At 44.2% G+C, this 18,547-nt stretch overlaps 2 protein-coding genes across 2 annotated transcripts in view; one reads left to right on the top strand and one right to left on the bottom strand.

Annotated features, from left to right (window-relative positions):
• COL9A3 (collagen type IX alpha 3 chain) overlaps positions 1-12,183 on the top strand; it is a 40,604-nt gene extending 28,421 nt beyond the window's left edge. The window contains exons 24-32 of the mRNA XM_009273910.1: positions 633-704; positions 4,412-4,447; positions 5,870-5,914; positions 6,484-6,516; positions 6,913-7,059; positions 7,703-7,757; positions 8,620-8,802; positions 9,074-9,151; positions 11,171-12,183. Coding sequence (XP_009272185.1) covers positions 633-704; positions 4,412-4,447; positions 5,870-5,914; positions 6,484-6,516; positions 6,913-7,059; positions 7,703-7,757; positions 8,620-8,802; positions 9,074-9,151; positions 11,171-11,346 — 825 coding nt within the window. The 3' untranslated portion in view covers positions 11,347-12,183. The remainder of the gene's footprint in view (positions 1-632; positions 705-4,411; positions 4,448-5,869; positions 5,915-6,483; positions 6,517-6,912; positions 7,060-7,702; positions 7,758-8,619; positions 8,803-9,073; positions 9,152-11,170) is intronic.
• A 912-nt stretch (positions 12,184-13,095) lies between these two features.
• On the bottom strand, positions 13,096-18,200 carry TCFL5 (transcription factor like 5). The gene is made up of 6 exons (XM_019470659.1): positions 17,450-18,200; positions 16,540-16,726; positions 15,537-15,696; positions 14,654-14,900; positions 14,084-14,225; positions 13,096-13,332 (listed from the first exon to the last, which is right to left on the bottom strand). Exons 1-6 carry the CDS (start codon positions 18,181-18,183, stop codon positions 13,213-13,215), a joined length of 1,590 nt encoding a protein of 529 aa, XP_019326204.1. The 5' UTR covers positions 18,184-18,200; the 3' UTR covers positions 13,096-13,212.
• Positions 18,201-18,547: the final 347 nt, after the last annotated feature.

The following is an 18,547-nucleotide window of genomic DNA, read 5'->3' as shown; positions in this document are numbered from 1 at the left end:
CAGTCTGACACCTTTATTAACACAGTACGATAGAAAGAGGACAAGGCCAGATAAGCTGCCTGCTGGAACAATTTCTACTTAGTGTTTGTTTGCGAAAGAAGGGTTTGAGTTTGAACTACGTAAAGACACCTTAATTTCTCCTCGATCTGGACGCTCCCAGCCTGCGCGTCTTCAGTGAACCCCTCCCTTCTGCTGCACTGGGGACGCTCATATTTCTTCCTCCCCTCTCCAAAGGAGTGTTCACAACCGCTCTCCATTCCCCAGTGAAACTGGCTGAAAACCAGTGTAGGGTGCTACCTTCTGGGACCGTCACTCGATCGGGAGCCACAGATGTGATTTTATTAGCGGAAGACCTGGGCCAGCCAAAGGCTGGAGCACTTTGGCAGTGTGGCTGACCTCAGGTGTGAAACGTGGTGGGGCAGAAGTTGGAATCAGCGGTACCGACCAACGTGAGTGGTACCAGCAGTCAGCATGCGGTCCCTAGGTCCTGGGGGGAAAAGGAGAGAGGAAATCGTAAGACAAATGACCTTTCTGAACATCTTATGGAGACTGGTGAACTCTGGGGATGTGAAGATACGCAGGGTTTCCTGACACTTTAAGCTGTAGCTCTTTCTTTTTTGTTTTCCGAACAGGGTCCCAAAGGTGCCAGTGGGGAGCCTGGCCTTCCTGGTCCTACTGGAATTCGTGGAGAGCTAGGTGACAGGGTAAGGAGACGAGTATTAGTCTGTAACTAATTCCTGTTTGGGAGGTGTGAAATTAGAGCGTAGTGGGGCCCCCCAACACGGTGTAGCTGATGTCACCCCAGCAAACACAAGCAGGCTTGGTAGAAGGTGGGTACGCTGGGTGTCGCAGTCCATCCTCTGTGCTGCTGCGTGCCCAAGACGGACCCTACAGCAGGTAGCAGGATTCGTGCAACCTCTCTCTTTTCTGTTCCTGTCCTTGTTTCTGCTTCAGTTCAGAAACTCACGCTATTTTTAGATAGGATGGATTGTTTAAAAGAGACTTTGGGATCCTATCCTAGCCAAAATAGACGATTGTTAGGGTTTTTTCCCTGCTCTGTATGCTGATTTCACCAAAGCCTTGCTCCCCATGAGCCCAGGAGAGCTGATTTGCGCATTGCTGTTATTCAGATGCTTGATTAGGGTCTCTGGATTTTCTTAAATTACAGTTTGCTCAGTGATTTTCTTTCTGAACAGCAACACACCTGGGCCCCACACCTTGGAATAAATGCAACTTTTTATTTAAATGAATTCATTCTCATTTAAAAGAAGCCAGCAGGGTAAAGTGAACGATATTTGTTCAGGGCTTGCAGGAGAACAGTAGCCATGTGTTCGCCGGCTCCCTCAACTCCAGCTTTAAGGTGAAGTTTCTGTGTAAGCGATCGCAGCGGCACCACGGGGGTTTCACAATGGCTCTTCTGTGCCAGCTCCAGGCAGGTTTAAAAAAGCCTCTTGGAGGGACTGCGAGCCTGGAAGTGTGAAACAGGAGGGTTATTGTGGAGCCGTGGGGTCCTGACTGCATTCAGGGCTTCGCTGCGGTGAGAAGATGTATGTTCAGAGTGGAAGAGGCCCCTGCACAGAGCAGCCTGGTATCCAGAGAGCTGCTCCGAGCAGAGGGAGAGGAAATTTTATACTTACAGCAAAAAAAAAAACAACCCAACCAAACCCCAAAAAACTAGGTTATTTCTGGTCCAGAGAGCTGCTCCGAGCAGAGGGAGAGGAAATTTTATACTTACAGCAAAAAAAAAAACCTAACCAAACCCCAAAAAACTAGGTTTTATTTCTGGCTCTGGAGCTAAGTGTAGTTACTCTTAAGACGTAATTGTTGGTTGTTTCTTAACACCCCAGCTCGTTAAGAGCTTTCCCCAGGAAAGCATGCTGTAGCAGGTTTGGATAACTCTGGAGACTTTCCACCTCCACGTATGCGGCTGGTACTCGGAGTAACTTCCATCTGCCCACCCAGTCCCTCCGGTGTCGGTGACAGCCACCTGTGCCCACAGTCCTCCTCCGTGCGGGCAGCAACGAGGGCTGTGCCAGCCATCGGCACTGCCAATTTCCACGCTTATTACTGGGCACGAGATTTGGGCTGGGAAGGCCCTAAAACCTCAGAACCGCGTCTTTATAGCTTAAACAAGCAGCCTTTGCTGCTGAGGGTGATGGCATCTGCTGGGGGGTGGACGAAGAGCGCAGCAGATACTGCCCTGGGTTTGCTTTACCGACGACCCAGCCTGCTGGTCCTGACATGTATAAAGAGGAGAACTGCAAATACAGGATCAACACAATTCCACCGTCCCAGCTGCAGCTAACCCATCACGCTCTCTTGAAATCAATTGTGGCTTTTTTCCTTTGGGGGGGAAAAAAATAAAAATCAAATCCTGCAAGCCTGAGTTAACAGGTACTGATATGCTTTTTCACAGTCCTTGGATTGACTGTGGCCAGGAATATAAACCAGCATATCCGTAAGTGTATTTTCTGGCACGAAAAACACAAGAGGTCTAGTGCGTTTGACTGTAAGATGTAAAGTAGCATTGAGATGATATATAAACCGTCTTGTTGGAGTGGGATATTGGGGAGGGGAAGGATTTGACTGTTACTGCTGACTGAGGTAGCAATAGGCAAATATTTTTCCTAAGGATTTTTATTATGATCAAATTCCTGAGGATTCTGGGTGCCGGCAGCCATCTGGGGCAATGTCTCTCTCAGCTCCATGCTGGCATCACCAGATGCTTGGCCAAAAATGTTGGTTGTGTTTAACTGATAGGGTGACACAAACGTGAGGGCGGCCGGTGGACGTGGAGCTGGTGGTCCTAAAGTCCCGTCACTTGTTCCTGCTGCTAGGAATTACTACTGCTGTAAATTACAGTTTTGAATCAAAAACTTTTGGGCTAAGCTTTTCTTTAAGGGAGTGTTCCTCGTAGGGCACGGTCTTTGGTGACTAAGCTGTGTTTTATTGCCATAAACTTTCGTGGAGCTTGGGAGTCTGAAGTCGGAGGTATAAATCTAGATGATAATGTTCAGAAAAGAATATACCGCCTTTGCCATCGGCAAACGTAAAATGGGAGTTATAAATAGCTGTAGCCATTCTTGCATTTCCACATTCCATTCCATTGTCCGTTTTGCTGAGAATTATTTTTTCTTTAATAGAAATCCCCCCTTTTTTAACTTATTCAGTGCTTGCCTTGAGCAAAATGGCATGCCCTTGTTCTATATGTTTGTCCTCCTCCAAGATTCTGTTCTGCTGAGCCATCTCCAGATCTACTTATTAAAACAAGATCACTTTGCAGATGCCAGATTGATGAATGTGCTGTAGAAATCCTGTTAGAAGGGTAAAATGGTTGAATTTCCCATGTAGATTTTGCAGTAGAGAAAAAGATCTGGGGTTCTCCTGAACTCCCGGTTGGCTCTGCTGTATGGACCCAAAGTCACGGATAGGGCTGGAAATGTCTCATGTCCTCTCTGTGAATGCCAGGTAGATAAAGTTGGAAGGATATTTCAAGTTGCCTGAATTATTCCTAGGGTGATAATCAGTTCATCATCTGAATGTATTTTATTCCTGTGGCCGTGTTGTTCTGTGAATCTCAAAGTCAGGAGCACCTAACTCTAAATCCCCAGGAAAACTGACAGTCTAATAAAGCCTTGAAAAACCATCCTGACTTTTTGCCCTTGTGGTACAAAAATGTTCTTGTCCATTTTATACCATGAGTAACTTCAGCCTCCTTCTCACATCTTCAGGTGTGAAAGGCAGAGATCAATCGCCCACCAGTCTCATCCTGGACCTCGTCATTTCATTTCTGAATTTGTAAAATTGCTGTTTCGGTCATGATAGTGAGGTGGCAATAATGAAAAGCAGAGGGGCAGAAGCAAAACAGAGTTCCTGCCCCTGGGATGGATGTGAAAGATGACTTTTGTGAAACGGGTTTTAAAGACTAGGATTAAAAGCACGGTATTCATTTTAGTTTTATTTAGGAAATTGAGGAGGATGGTATGAAAAAGGCCAGTGTAGGTAACCTGTGCCAGGCAGGTGGGGAGCAGTGCATCGCCGAGCCGCGTCCAAAAAGTCTCTCTGGTCTGGTTGGATGAGGACTCGGTGGGCAGAAGACCACCAGGCCTGAGCTGGGAGGTCCTGCCTGGTCTGGCAGTTGCTCTGCGCTGTCGCTGGCATGGCAAGAGGCCTGAGAAACTGTCCTACAGCACAAGCCGGTGACTGTAGAGGGTGCTGCGAAGCTAGCAAGGACGCTTAAAATCTCTTCTTATTTCTAAGAAGTATGAATGAGATTTGGACCCTCCTACCTGGCAGTTGGGAGACGAATTCCCAACCCCTTGCTGAGTGAGCGAATGTCTGACCGCACCAGGGAGTCACAGGAAAATAACAGTTTGAGCTCATTTGCCTTCTTTCTTTTACTTATTCTCAGGGTCCTACTGGTGTTCCTGGTCCCAAAGGTAACCAGGTAAGTGATAACTTTCACGCTGTAGTCAGCAGAGGCATTTAGTCCGTACTTTAGGCGCAGCCTTTGACAGCACAAACTGCTTTTCCTCCCTCAAGCGAAAATATTCTGGAGCGGGCACCAACAAAACCCTCTTTGGTCCCGTTTTTCCTGTGTTGGCGAAAGAGATATAGTCTGTTCTAATGGAGACACAAGAAAATGCTGCGATAAAAATGCTAGGCTCTTGCTGTGTATTTTGTAACCACGAGGCATGCTGTATATGAGCTCCTCACATCGTATTCCTCCCGAGTTAAGTTTAGAAGCGCAGCTTTTCACTGAACTTCATGTGCCTGATGAAGAGGATTTGTCCTAGCCTCAAAGCTGGGCACGCGAATAGGCTAATTTAGTCTTTTACTTTTTGCTGCTTAACTTCCATAGTTGGATTAATCTCAGCGATGAGCTTTTGAGCCAGTTTTCATCAAATATATGACTTTCATTAATACATGAGACTGTTTTTGCAGAAGACGAGTGCTTTTCCAGCAAGCGTCGCTTGTTTTCTTTACCAGTGTCAGTGCGGTCTCTGTTTTGTTGCTAAGGGAAAGACCAACCTAATCTCCGTTTGTCTTGAAATAACTTCCTCTCTAAAGCCACAGAGTCACCATAACAATGTTCATTATCTGCTCTAATTGCCGTGTAATAAGCCAGCTCTGCCGCAGAGCATTTGGCGTGGGGAGCGCTGCCCGTGCGGCCGGTGGCAGCAGATTGCGGCAGATTGCAGCGATTCGCGTCGCCCCCCGCGACGCTCGAATTGCACACGCTGCTGTTGGCTTGATGGAGGCGATCAGCCCATTGATGCCGCTTGTCATGGCTGGTGAAGCTTTAGCCACTCTTACGTTACGGTCCCCAGACAGGGCGGAGAGGGATGGGCCTCACCAAGTGATGGATCACTTCTGTTTGAGGGTGGGATGAAGCCGTTCTGCAGATGGCTCTTTCTGCTAGAGGACACAGTTACGCTGGACACCGAACGTTTAGCCGTCGTTGCAAACCCACGTTTTCTGTGAGACCCAGAGCTGGGGAACCTGAAGTTTAGATTCCCTGTACGAGGAACGCCAGTGCCAGCCTGTGGATGTCTTTCATGGCCACCCCTTCAGGGCTCTCATCTCTATGAATTCAGCCTTTCATCCAAGTACCAGCTTGTTGCAAAGGGCACCTAGTCCTTGTGCAAGCTGCCTTGCACCACGAGTGCCATTGTCAGCAGGGGAACAGCTGCTGTAGAGCTCAGCTTTGGGAAGAGAGAACTTCCTCTTGCTGGAGCAGCTGTATAAGCTGCTAAGTGCCCCCATCTCCCTTAGGAGCTGAGGTTGTCCAGGTCTCAGAGTGAGCCTTATTGTCAATAATCTTTGTGCTCCAATAGGTGCAGCGCTAATTCTGGTGTATCACTTTCAGGGCATTGCTGGAGCAGATGGCCTCCCAGGTGACAAAGGAGAACTGGTAGGTGTCCTTAAATTTAGTAGAATTGACTCCTCAAATAACAGACGGGTCTAGAGAACCATGTATCGAGAACTAATATGGTCGGTCAGAATTAACCGTCCAAGAGCTCCAACCCTGCTGGCTGCGAAAAGGAGAAGGCAACCCAAGCCTTTCTGCCACCGTATTCAGGTGGCACCAGCTCTCCTCTTGTCTTCAGGAAGCACCGGATAGCCAGTGTGGCCTTTGCAGAGCTGTGGCGTATCAGCACTCTTGTCGTTGTGCTACTCGGAGCGGTGGACGCTGCTCTGTCCACGGGGCGTTTGGTCCATCTCAAGAAGTAGCCAGGTTGCCTGGACCTGCGTTCACCATTGGTACCCGGGGCAAGTCTTGGCGTCAGAGTCCTCTCCCTGTTGTGCCAGGGCTGAATCTGGTCTCCAGCACCCTGTTATCACTCCTGGCCCCTTTGCTAGAAAAGCCCATTAGGTGCCGTGTACATGTCATTGCGGCTTCCCGGAGCTCGGGAGATTTGACTTTAGATGCGCATTTTCTGAACGGATCATTCTTTCTGATTTCCCTTTTCTTTCTAACAGGGTCCCTTTGGTCCCCCCGGCCAAAAAGGAGAGGTATGTGTCAGCCATTGCAGGCTCGTGCCCTGAAAGGTTTGGGAGTAAACATGCTTATCGCATCTTTTGATGATGTATCTCCATAAACTATGTCCTGGCGTTGATTCCTAGAAGCGTGTTTTTGTCACGGCCACGCCGTAAAATCTATGAAAATGACAATTTTCTGTGGCATTCAAAACATTCAAATGTGTGTGAGCATTTTGCTGCAGCATGGACTTCTACTATCATGACCTATATATGTAAAAGCACCCGTACGATGTAAGAAATGTACTTGGTCAGCCAGATCAGTTAGGGAAACCTGAAGAAAGGCTTAACTAATCCCCGTGAGAAAAGAACGGACCATGTCTTCTGTTTTAAGTGGGGTTGGTTTCTCTTTTTTCTTCTTCTTCATTACAGTCAGGAAAAAGAGGAGAACTTGGTCCAAAAGGTGTCCAAGGACCTAACGGGACAGCTGGAGTACCAGGGATCCCAGGACATCCAGGGCCCATGGGCCATCAGGGGGAGCAAGGCGTTCCTGGCATCACGGGAAAACCTGGGCCTCCTGTAAGTATTACCCGCTTCTGGGGCGCGGTCAAGGCATCTCTGAAGTGAATAAATGGATCGTGGATTTTGGATGCATGTTCAAAAAATAAGGTCCTGCATTTGAGCGGGCAACAGTAGGTCACTGTCCATGCAAGCTAACAGTCTTGCAGCAAGAGTTCACCAGTGCAAAAAGATGAAGAATTTGCAGGCTTCAGAATGACAGTCGCCCAGAATGCATGCCTTGGAGAACTGATTTTCTCTCACAATGATACACGGACGGATTATCTGCGTCCATTGGGACGGGCTGTAAGTCACTGTTCTCATTACAAAAGTGAGTTAGAAGTCGGTCATTTAAAAATACAACTCCTATTCACGACTTCAAATGTTAGACCTCTGTCTTGGTCCAGAGCTCGTTTCATCATTCAGGAAAGGCCAAATAAGCCCCAGATTAAATATCTGGCCTAACATTAAAATTAATCTCTGCCAGTAGTATGACAGAGCTTCTGAACTGAAGCCGTCATCTTTTGAAGGGGGGAAAAAACCCGCTCCTCTTCAGTGCTTCTTACTGAGCTGCTGGAAGTGTGTTTCGTGTCCTGAAGCTTCTGTCAGGGATGATTATTGATAACGTGGTTTGTATAAGGACAGATTCTTCTGTTAATTGCAGGGCAAAGAGGCCAGTGAACAACATATAAGAGAACTCTGTGGGGAAATGATAAATGGTGAGTATTGCTGAGAGAAAACTGACTGTAATTGCCGTATTTAGCTGAAGATGAGTAGATCCTGAACATAAGATGGCTCCTGAGATTTGTTATTTTTCTGTCTTAATAAGAAAAAAAATGTTGACCTTTAACGTAAGGAAATTGTTCAGGAGGTCACCTTGTTGTCTGGGATGTCTTTCACTTTTCGAAGATTAGTATTTTTAAACGATTCATCATGGCAACATACAAAGCGTGCTGAAAGCAGCTTTGACACAAGTACCGCACACGCACGCTGGCGGGCACCGGCTGGTAAGTGTCTGCCCCAACCTGCGCCATTCTGAACCGCGGCTCCCACCTCCTCTCCCCGCCGCGGCACACCCCATCCCCCCGGAGCAGGGCTCCGGGCAGGGGCCAGCTCCCGGGGAAGTCGTCTTCTTTCTTTCAAGTTACTGTTCTGCATTTAGAGGTTGTGTTCGCCATTTGGGATGAAGTTAAACTCTGAAAGCTTGTTTCAGAAAACTTGTTTTAAGTGTAATTTTCTAGAATACTTGACATCTTTTAAAGTGGTTTAGGAAACGGGAAGTATCAATGGCTTAAAAACCTGCAGATTTCTGACCAAAATCTCCCTCTGTGGAGATTTAAGAAAATAAAAAGCCACAGATGAGCTGGGAGGACAGATGCAATGTTTAGTTTCCTTCTGACAGAAGCAGTAAGTGTGTAGGAGTGGCCGGGAGCAGGATCTGCCCAAGCATGCAGCTCTGCTTTACTGTCAGACACGCAGTTTTCAGCTGCTCGCTCCGTTAAGCACACTTGGCGGCAGACGACAAACAGCCAAGCAAAGAGTGGAAATGTTGGACATGCAGTTTTCAATTGTTCCTTTCAGATCAAATTGCACAGTTAGCTGCTAATCTGAGAAAGCCCTTGTCTCCTGGAATGACGGGTCGTCCTGGCCCAGCTGGTCCCCCAGGTCCTCCGGGAGCAACGGGAAGTGTTGGGCACCCTGGTCCTCGCGGTCCCCCTGGATACAGAGGGCCAACAGGAGAACTTGGTGATCCTGGTCCCAGAGGTAAGCGAGACTAAACCAACCAGCTTCTCTTTCATGCCCACTGAAATAAATTGCAAACTTGTACTAATTTCAGCAGTGGAGGAGAAAAGATCAGGCCTTGGGCAGCCGACGGAGTTCTAGAGGGCAGTTTTGCATCGTTAGGGATGCAGTGTAAGCAGAGACCCTAGCAGCGTCCTGAGGGTTTTGAGTTTCTTGGTCTTTCCCCTTCCTCGTCCTTGGATCCAGCTGCAGTACACAACTCACTGTTGAAATTGTCTATTTACGATTAAAGGTGACACTGGCGAAAAGGGAGATAAAGGACCTGTTGGTCAAGGTATCGATGGGCCTGACGGCGATCAAGGACTTCAAGGTAAGGCTGTGCAAATCGTTTAATAAACCGCGACTAAAGTAAAGGCTTAAGAGGGACAGCTCTGCACATTGGTGGCCGTACGTTACCATCACTTTGTCCCTGTAATCGTTACAGCAGGGTGGTTTTCCTGTGGGCACAGCAGGTGCAGTTTGAACAGCAGAACTTAATTAGCACATCCCCTCTTCACACCACTCCTGCTGCGTCCTAAATGTTTTGGAGTATGTTTTTGAGAAGAGGCTGCTGGGACAGCCAGACTCTTCATTTGTTCTTGGTTTCTTCCACTAACGGCTGTGAAAAGCCAGGAGCTTTTATAGATTGGGAAGTCAGAACCCTTCTGAACTACTCCCACGTGGTTGCTGTTTTCAGAGGTGCTTCATATGCAGTAACTAACTAGTTAATTAACAAGTAGTGTATCAGTTCATTTAAAGGTGTGTAACAACAACTGTGAGGTGCCGGCTCCAGACTAAGGCAAAAGGATCGTGCCTGCTGCCCATCTCCCGATGGACACGTGTCTTTTTGATGCTCTGCTTAAAGAATGCCCGCAGTGAAAGCTACAGCCCGGGCTGCCAGCTATAGTCCTCCAACATTCAGTCCATGTTTCTGGATGAAACGAGAGAAATCGGGGACCATATTTAATTCTACCAGAAACAAACATAGCTTCCTAGTGTAATGATTTTGAGAGAGCGGTGTTATTGCTCTGTACCTGGTTATAAACCCAGTTCCTGAAGTCATGAATCCTTTATCAGAGGATTCAAAGATTAATTTATGCAAATTAATGAATATCTATTAGAAACTCAGAAGACTATTCTTTATTTTGCTCGCCTATTAAAGCAGCTTTTCTAATTGTGATTACATCTGCACAATGACTAAGTTACAGGCACCAAAAGCAGGCTCTGCATCCATACAACTTCATAAAACCAGAATATTTATACCCAGTTGTCTTAGATTCTTCCATAAAATAATTGCATTAATCCATAAATCTTTTCTTTTCCAAAGCGTGTAAAAAGAGGCTATGTTTAACATATTAGATATTGAGAGCATTTGTCCCGCTCGTGAAACGTCAGGAGATCAACAGCAGATGCAACTCATCGCTTACATGAATAGAAAGAATCAGGCACCGTCTCTCTGTCACAATTAAGACAGGAATGCAGGTTTATAGACCACCTGATATAGCTGTCCCCCAGGGAGACAGGATCGTATTTTACAGTATTTATTCAGTAGCTTGCCCTTACAGAAATTAGTGTTCCGTAAATTATGTTTGGCATCTGAAGGAAAAGAGAAATAAAAAAAATAATAGCTTGAGTTTACCCAAAGCAGAAATTATTTTTGCCAATAAACAAAATATGTATTTCATCGTGAGCAAATTTTTGAACTTAGACACGGGTATAAAGGAAACTCCTGACCTGTAATCTCAGGGAGATGCTCTGTACCACCATTCTCTCTACTCTCCTTCCCTTATTCAGAACCTTAATTACAAGTAGACTTTGGGAGGTGCAATGAACTGCAGCAGCTGAAGGCCCCCCCTAAGGAGCAAGCTGGGGGCCAGGAAGGAGGGACGGGTGTATATTGTCACAATAAGTAAGCTGTGAGCTCACACATCCAGGATATCCCCTGAGCAAACTATTCGGGGACGATGTAAAATCATTCCGGTTACAAATTCCTTGTTATTATACACTAACGGAGGCGGTACTGAGACAGAGTCCAGTTCCGCAGCGGTCAGCAAAAGTCAAAACAGACGCATGCAGTAACGAAGGCGCAATACTAAACATCCGCCTTCAACTACACCGAGGTAATTCCAGTAAATCCAAAGGTACTCTAAAAAATCCAACGCACATACTCCAGATTCAGGCTAAATTTATTCAACACCCTGTACTCAACAGGCCGTAACAAGCCTGATGTACAGACACTCAAATTATTTCAAGAACTCTAAAAGTAACGCAGATATATACACCTATGTTTAAAAAAAAGAAAAAAAGGGAAGGAAATAATTCATGTAATCTTTGTCCCCTTCTTGTTTAGGCCCACCTGGTGTACCTGGAATTACTAAAAATGGTCGCGATGGTGCTCAGGGTGAACCCGGTCTTCCAGGGGATCCTGGTACTCCTGGTGCTATTGGGGCTCAGGGAACTCCAGGAATATGTGACACGTCGGCTTGCATGGGAGCTGTTGGAGCATCAACGTCCAAAAAATCATAAAACAACAGTACAAGAAGTGGAGAAGTGACTGAATATTTAAATAAAGAGTGCATTGTAAGAAAACAGACAGAATCCTCCTAGTGATAAATGGACAGATGTTCCTTCTATTATATTAAGCGGAGACTTTGCCACAGTTCTATGAAAAAGCATCAGATGAAAACCTTTAATTAAAAGATGCTTTATGAGTATTTTCTCCTCCCCCCGATTATTTTCCAGAATTTTTACTGCTAAACAACCTCACCTTCCCGTTCTCCCCTTGTTCAAGAGACCTGCAAGAGGAAGCATTGTTCCTTTTTACCACCCCCCCCAACCCTGTACTAAAGGCCACTTTTCTGTATAAACGTTTCGGCCTCGTCAGTCGAATTCCTTGGTGCCGCTCCCACTGCCCCGTTAGTGCACAAACCTGCGGACGAGACACGTTGTTGAGGCGTTCGGGCACCTGACTGCCACTTGCATCAGTGGAAATCAGGCATTTAAATATCCCATATTTTACTACCTTAAGATTCCGGCCTAAGTAAAGACCATAGCTGATGTATATGCTGTCAATTACCAATTTTCAGATTGCACCTCAAATATTTGCCAAGACTAGTAAATAGTAATCCTCTCGCAATCAAATTCTGCAAAAGGTGTAATGTATATATTTTAATTTACAGGGGAGAATTTTTGTATCTTTCCATACGATAATAAAGGAAATTAAGTAACAGCATTTTCACGACCTCTACGTAAGCTATTTGCACAGTAATTGTGAATGAAACCCCACGTAAGAAAGGATGCTCTTCTAAAGTCCAGCCAGAAACACCTGTATGAACTGTTGTAAAAATAAAAGGAGATTTTTTTTTTAACCTTTTCTTTGTGATGTTGTAAGTGTCATTATACACATCAAATTAAGTCAGCTGAACTCCATTTTCCAGAAGTGGTTTTGCTAGGATTGTTTGGAAATAAATTGCTGCAACATTGTCCATATCCGTGATTTAAAACAGTATTTATTTCGGGAGACCTTTTTGTACTTTAAAACCTGCTAGCATCATCTATTTTAAAAAATAAATAAAACCACTCTCAGCTCACGAGCTATTCTATTTCTGCCCTATATGCTAAAGCTTATGAACAAAGGAGCCATATATTAATCTTTAAATATGAAAATAGTTTCTTCATTTAAATAATCTACTGTTTACAATATGCCACTCTTGGACTAAAGTAACAATACAAGAAACTGTTGGACAGTTGTGGGATAGACATTAAAAATAGTACTGTGTTTAAAAAAAAATGCTAACAGCGTTGTATTACTCTTCAGGGCCAAGTATGTTAAAATATGTATGGCAAATGTGAACTTCGTAATATCAGCACAGTTTAGAAACTATGCACTTAATTAACCAATATAGCCTTTAAATTTTTAATGGGAAAAACGGGCATTATAATATGGTAACTTTAATTTCTTTTTACACTTGAAGAGTACATTTGCATCTAGTCATTAAAATAACAGGACAGATTGATGTTCTGCAACTACTCCTAACTGTACTGGATCATCTTTAAAAAACAAACAAACAAACAAAAAAAAACCCCAAAGCAGAACCACAAACAGAAAAAGAACATATTTTTCTATAACTAAAGGGGAAAAATACTTAGCTGTCATGACATTTTCTGGTAGCTTCTGGTCCCAAAGCCCCTTTAACAGAGCACTGATTCCTATTGCTGCTAGTTAACTTTCATTTCCATTTTGAATAAAGAATGTTTTCTTTAAAGCTCTATTTATATATTTTTACAAGTTATATTTTGCAATTCATATTCAGCATGTAAACGGAGAAAATAAAATACAGTTTGGGCCACTGTTAGCCAGCCACGCTTGTCACACAGTTCGAGGCAGTCAGTTCAGACTACTTGGTCTCCATAGCCATGCGTGTTTTCCTGCACTGGACACGTTACAAACGAGTCTGCTCTTGCTATTTTTAGTCTCCTGCCTGTTTTACCACAGAACACAGTCTCAAATTCCTAAAAAAATGAAAATGCAAAAAAAATAAATAACAGTTATGTTTAATGTAGATATTTACCTGAGATGTATGTTGTTGTTTCACTAGTGTCTTGGAAAAAAAAAAATACCCCAACCCTTTAGTCGGAAGCGCTGAGGAGCCACACCAGTATCCTGACAAGCAGGTTTTCCTACACACACTCCATCTACTCTCTTAAGCTACTCAGCAGAGCCAGAATTACTCTGGGGCTGCAACTACCGGTGTGGTTGCGTGGGAGCTGCCTGTAGGGCATATAAGCCTTTACTACTCTCACCCACTTGGAGATAGTGTGGGCACGTAGCTGTGAATCCCATCACTTAACTACCAGTTCGCAAAAGCGAGCTAGAAGACACGCCATGAAACAAGCAGAAAATAGAGAAAATTAAGGAGGGGAGGGCGGGGAGGAATGACTGAAGAGGACCTTAATTCTACATTGTTGTCCAGACAGTATCATGCTCAGGAACCAGGCTAACTAAAAAAACCAAGAAATAAATTTTAAAATCTGATTTGAAAACCCTGACGGAGGACAGCCTATGATTTCCCACTACTGAACTGAAACTGTTGTGAGGACAGCTAATAAAAAACCAGCATTTTTAAAAAGAAGTTTCAATGATATAGAGGTCCTTCACAAACAGCATCAAGCAGAAGCATTCCATATACTTTTAGCTATGTTGTGATAGCTTTAAAACACTTCACATTTTTATCAAGAACAAAAACGAAATTAGATTTAAAACCTGTTTCAGAGAATCACCATGCCTTTCCTGGATGTACTTCAGAAACGCAGTTGTCCATTGTAAAGTTGTTGCCTTGTCAGTATCAACAGTACAGAATGGAACCAGAAGGTTCAGCTCATCGCAACAAATCCGGATCCTGCGCCTACAGGCAAACAGAAAAGGTTATCAACCGACGGGCGAGAAGGAAGGAAAGAAAGAAAAAAAGGAAGACCGCTCACACACGCGACAAGCCGTGGACTTTGGGGACTTCTTTTTGTTTGCTACAAGCTTTGTATTGTGTATTAGTCATGTTATACGCAAGTTACCCTATCTATAGAATTGGTTACATGGTTTGAAATCTCTCTTTTTGTTTGTTCATAGAGTAAAAAACCAACAAAGTCGACCACAGTGAAACATACGTGGTTTTTTCCCTCTAACAAACCCCAAACCCTCACCCCCCGCATTGCTTTTTCTTGTAGGTAAAACAAAGTACGTCAAATTTACATTTTACTCTGGACAATGACAGGAGTATTACAGTGTCAGTATCTTAGGCTTCAAAAAGTTTGTCTTGCCACTTCTCACAGAAATTACCTTCTGTCTCTCTCCATGCGGTTATGTCTCTCTCTTCGCTGAGCGATTCCGTCCTGTGTACCGCTTTGCACCTGCACACTTGCATTTGACTGTGCTGACTGCCAAGGACCCGCGGCAGATGCAGTGCCCTGGCTATCGTCACGCATATTTTGAATTTCACTAAGAGGTTTGCGATCTATGTTTGTATCCGATGGGCTTATTCGGCTGCAACTTCTTCTGGTTATCGCTTGCTTGCATAAGCTGTCTTCTTGGAAAAACAAAGAGGGAAAGAAGAACCTGTTTATAAACCTTCCCACTATTCACTGAAAGTTAAGATCATGGAAAAAATTTTTTTGCCGCTTTATTTACGTGGAATAACCTTTGAAGCTTTATTGCCAACCTAGATTGACTCTTGCAGCAACGCACGTCCTTCGGAAGCCCTAAGGCACTGCTTCCTGTTTCAAAATCCACCTAGCTTCTATTTTCGCAGAGAACCCATTGAGATCACGCCTGCCTTCTTTGACTAGCGTTTGAGGCAGTCCTTCAATTGTTCTTCAGTTTGATACCGACTGGATCTGCTATATCAACTTTGGGGTCAAAAAGTGTAGAAAGAAACCAGTTGCTTACTCTAGGCCCAGATTTTCAAAGGTACTTTGCAACCTTCGGTTTTCTCATTTCAAGCTAGAAGTGCTAAACAATTTTGAAAGTACAGCTAAAATCATAGGTGTTGATTTTTTTTGGAGAAATCTAGTCCCGTATTGCCTACGGCACATCTCAGACATAAACACCACACCTCGTATGATTCACGAAAATCATATTCATTCTAAAAAACACACAAATTCAGAAAAAGTTGTAGACTTGAAGGCCAAGAGAAAGCTGAGTGAAAAGACGATAAACGGTTTACCTCCAACTTTAATCCACACTTCCTCAGGCAAAGCTTTATTCATAGCACCTGCTGTCTGCTTTGTGGATTCAATTTCCTGATAGCAGAAAGAGAGTGTCTTGGGTATCCCGAGGTCTTGATGTTTGGCAGCTTCCAAAATAGCGCAAGACGTTCCAGAGGTCTGTGAAAACCAAAAAGGAAATACTTAGAGGACCATATACGTAAAAAAGAGACTATTTTGATACCTTCATGTTAACTTCTTAAGTTTTAGCCCCATGATTCAATGTGTTGTATCAGAATAAATCCCAATTACTTCCGCACACCACAACCATAGGATCTTAAAAGACGGCTGAATTTTTTGGGGATATTTCTGACATTTCTGAGTGCCACCCAAAAAGGAAATACTTAGAGGACCATATACGTAAAAAAGAGACTATTTTGATACCTTCATGTTAACTTCTTAAGTTTTAGCCCCATGATTCAATGTGTTGTATCAGAATAAATCCCAATTACTTCCGCACACCACAACCATAGGATCTTAAAAGACGGCTGAATTTTTGGGGGATATTTCTGACATTTCTGAGTGCCATGCTATGACTCTTGGTTACTGCAAGTTGGGGGAAAAAAAAAAATCTTTTTCATCAATTAGGAAAAAAAAGGAACCACAGCAAATGGTACTAAGTGTCTCTTTCTTGTCTTGCACAGATGAAGCAGATACACTGATAAACTCAAGACAAAAAGCCCTTCCAGTAAGAAATCTAACGGCCTATTGATCATCACCTGGATGCACGTTCTTACAAACGACATAACTGCCACACAGTCGGTTTGTGTGGCAAATTACTTTTGATGGTCTTAAAGATTAACATGAGAATAAATAAATGGCATTACAGCTCATCCTGATCATCCCTATTCAAACCAAGTCACACTTTAACACAAACCCTTAGAATTACACCACACCTAAGAGGTTAACATTATTAGCATTTGAAATTAGCAGAGTACAACTAGCGGTGAATACGTTCCCTACCTGTGCTTGGGAAGGATTAGCGCTTCCAGCAGTAGAACATGCGTTCATAGTAAATAACGGGTACGTGAACTGTAAAGCAGGCGTGGCGGGTGCAGTCTTATTTTTCCCTAATGCAGCACACTTGTTTTCTTGCTGATGAAGAGGAACACCTATCAGTTCTGACGGCTGTCGAATGAACGTTACTAAACTTAAAAAAAAAAAAAAACACAACAAAAAAAACAACACGGAAAAGATACCAGACTGACTACTTGAAAATGAGTGCAGAAAAATTTACAGCTACGCATACTTCTAGTAACTATCACCAAGAAACCACTTTCATTTACTGTAAACAGAAATCATTGTTACTGCCATATTGCCTACCTCAGGGTCAAAAAAAAAAAAAAAAAATCAGCTGAGAAGGTATTTTATTCTGTGCCGTAACAATTCAGCTTTATGCCTCAATAAAATGTTTTATCAGCACACTAATACAGTTACAGGGCCAGACTGTAAAACAGTGTTTTTCCTCCAAGTTTTCCCCGTAGTCAGGCTTCCACATTGTGACACTACTCAGTTGCTCTTAATACTTTATTATGATCAAAAATCTACTTTGCTTTTAGCAAGTTGCATGTTAAAACTAGGTCATGTTCTTCCCTCACCTTTATTTACATTACATGTTGTTATCAAGAATAAAGTTGTAAAGTAATTAATCTTGGAACTACATTCTGTACCATTCATGCAATATATTGAGGGGCCTAATCTGAGGTCCGTGGAGTTGCAGCCGCATTTGACTGGCACGGTTTAAAAAAGCCCAACCCATCATTCTCACGTATTAAAAACAGTACTGTTCTTAGGCTTCGTGTAGAAAATCAAGTTTTGAACGATATGATGATACACAGTTTAACAACACAAACTAAAATTAATTGCAACACACTTGTTAAGAGTTACTCCAGATTCTTGGGGTTCTTGACATCTGGGGTTTTCTGTCTGGATGCTGTTGAATCTGTCTTCCAACCGAACTCTGACTGCAGATTTAGATCTAGGCTCTGGCGCCAGTGCCGAATTTTCAACAAGTATGTTTCCTTTATTTGCCCGAACAAAATTTTCACCGTGTTTAACTTTTACTAAACTGCGTCCTGTGACATCTACAGAGCTACTGTCAGGCGTTTTATCTGTTTGGTTCAAAGGGAGGTTAGACTCGCTAAGTAACATCATCCTGAGCTCCTGAAAGTCAGCATAGCCCAAACGTGGGTTTGAACTTAGCAAATTGCTGTCAGAAGGTAGTCCTGACTGACAGGTAACCGGGTAAACCGACTGGTTCCCAGCGCTGTTTGATGAACACCCCTCCTGACCGGTGTTCAGTGAGGTCTGGTGCAGAGGGGGGTCTGCAGAATTACCAGGCGAGGAGAAAGAATTGAGCCTAGCTTCCACTTCACCTTCACTAGCTTGTGCCTCCGTATGTGAGTAAAGTATGTGCTGCAGCTGGGTGTACTCAATTTCCATCATCTCCACCAGGCTGACGTCTGTGGTGGTGAAGCTAAGATTTTGCTCACCAAAGGAAACGTCACTTGAGCCTCCAGGTCCGACAGCAACCGGAGCAGGATCAGGAACACTAGCTGTGCTCTGAGGGATGGAGGTCTGAGGCTCCTCTGGGGCTGATCCTGACATGACTACAGTAAACCTAATCAGTTACCAACGTCTCTTTCAACAGTAAACCGTAAAACCTGCAAAAATTATCAGTACTACCCATTAAAAAAAAAAAAAAAAAGGCAAAGAAATTGCACTTAATACCGATTCCGTACCACCGCGAGGTAACAAAGCAAGGAACAAGCTCCCGATAGCGGGGTACCAGACGGTCTAACCACGTCCCCCCCTCCGAGCCCACCTCCCTCCCACTCCGACACAGCTGCTCACACGGAACGGATTTCACCTGCCGACACCCGGCCTCGGGAGGGAGGCTCTAGGTACTCTGCTGCCTAAGACTCCCTCAGAAGAGCCCCCGGGTGCCTGCGAACCCCAGCGCGACCCCCGG

The sequence above is a fragment of the Aptenodytes forsteri genome, unplaced genomic scaffold (genome assembly GCF_000699145.1).
Source record: "Aptenodytes forsteri isolate BGI_AS27 unplaced genomic scaffold, ASM69914v1 Scaffold47, whole genome shotgun sequence".
NCBI lineage: Eukaryota > Metazoa > Chordata > Aves > Sphenisciformes > Spheniscidae > Aptenodytes > Aptenodytes forsteri.
Note: the sequence above shows the minus strand (reverse complement) of the source record. Positions and strands in the feature narration are given on the sequence as shown.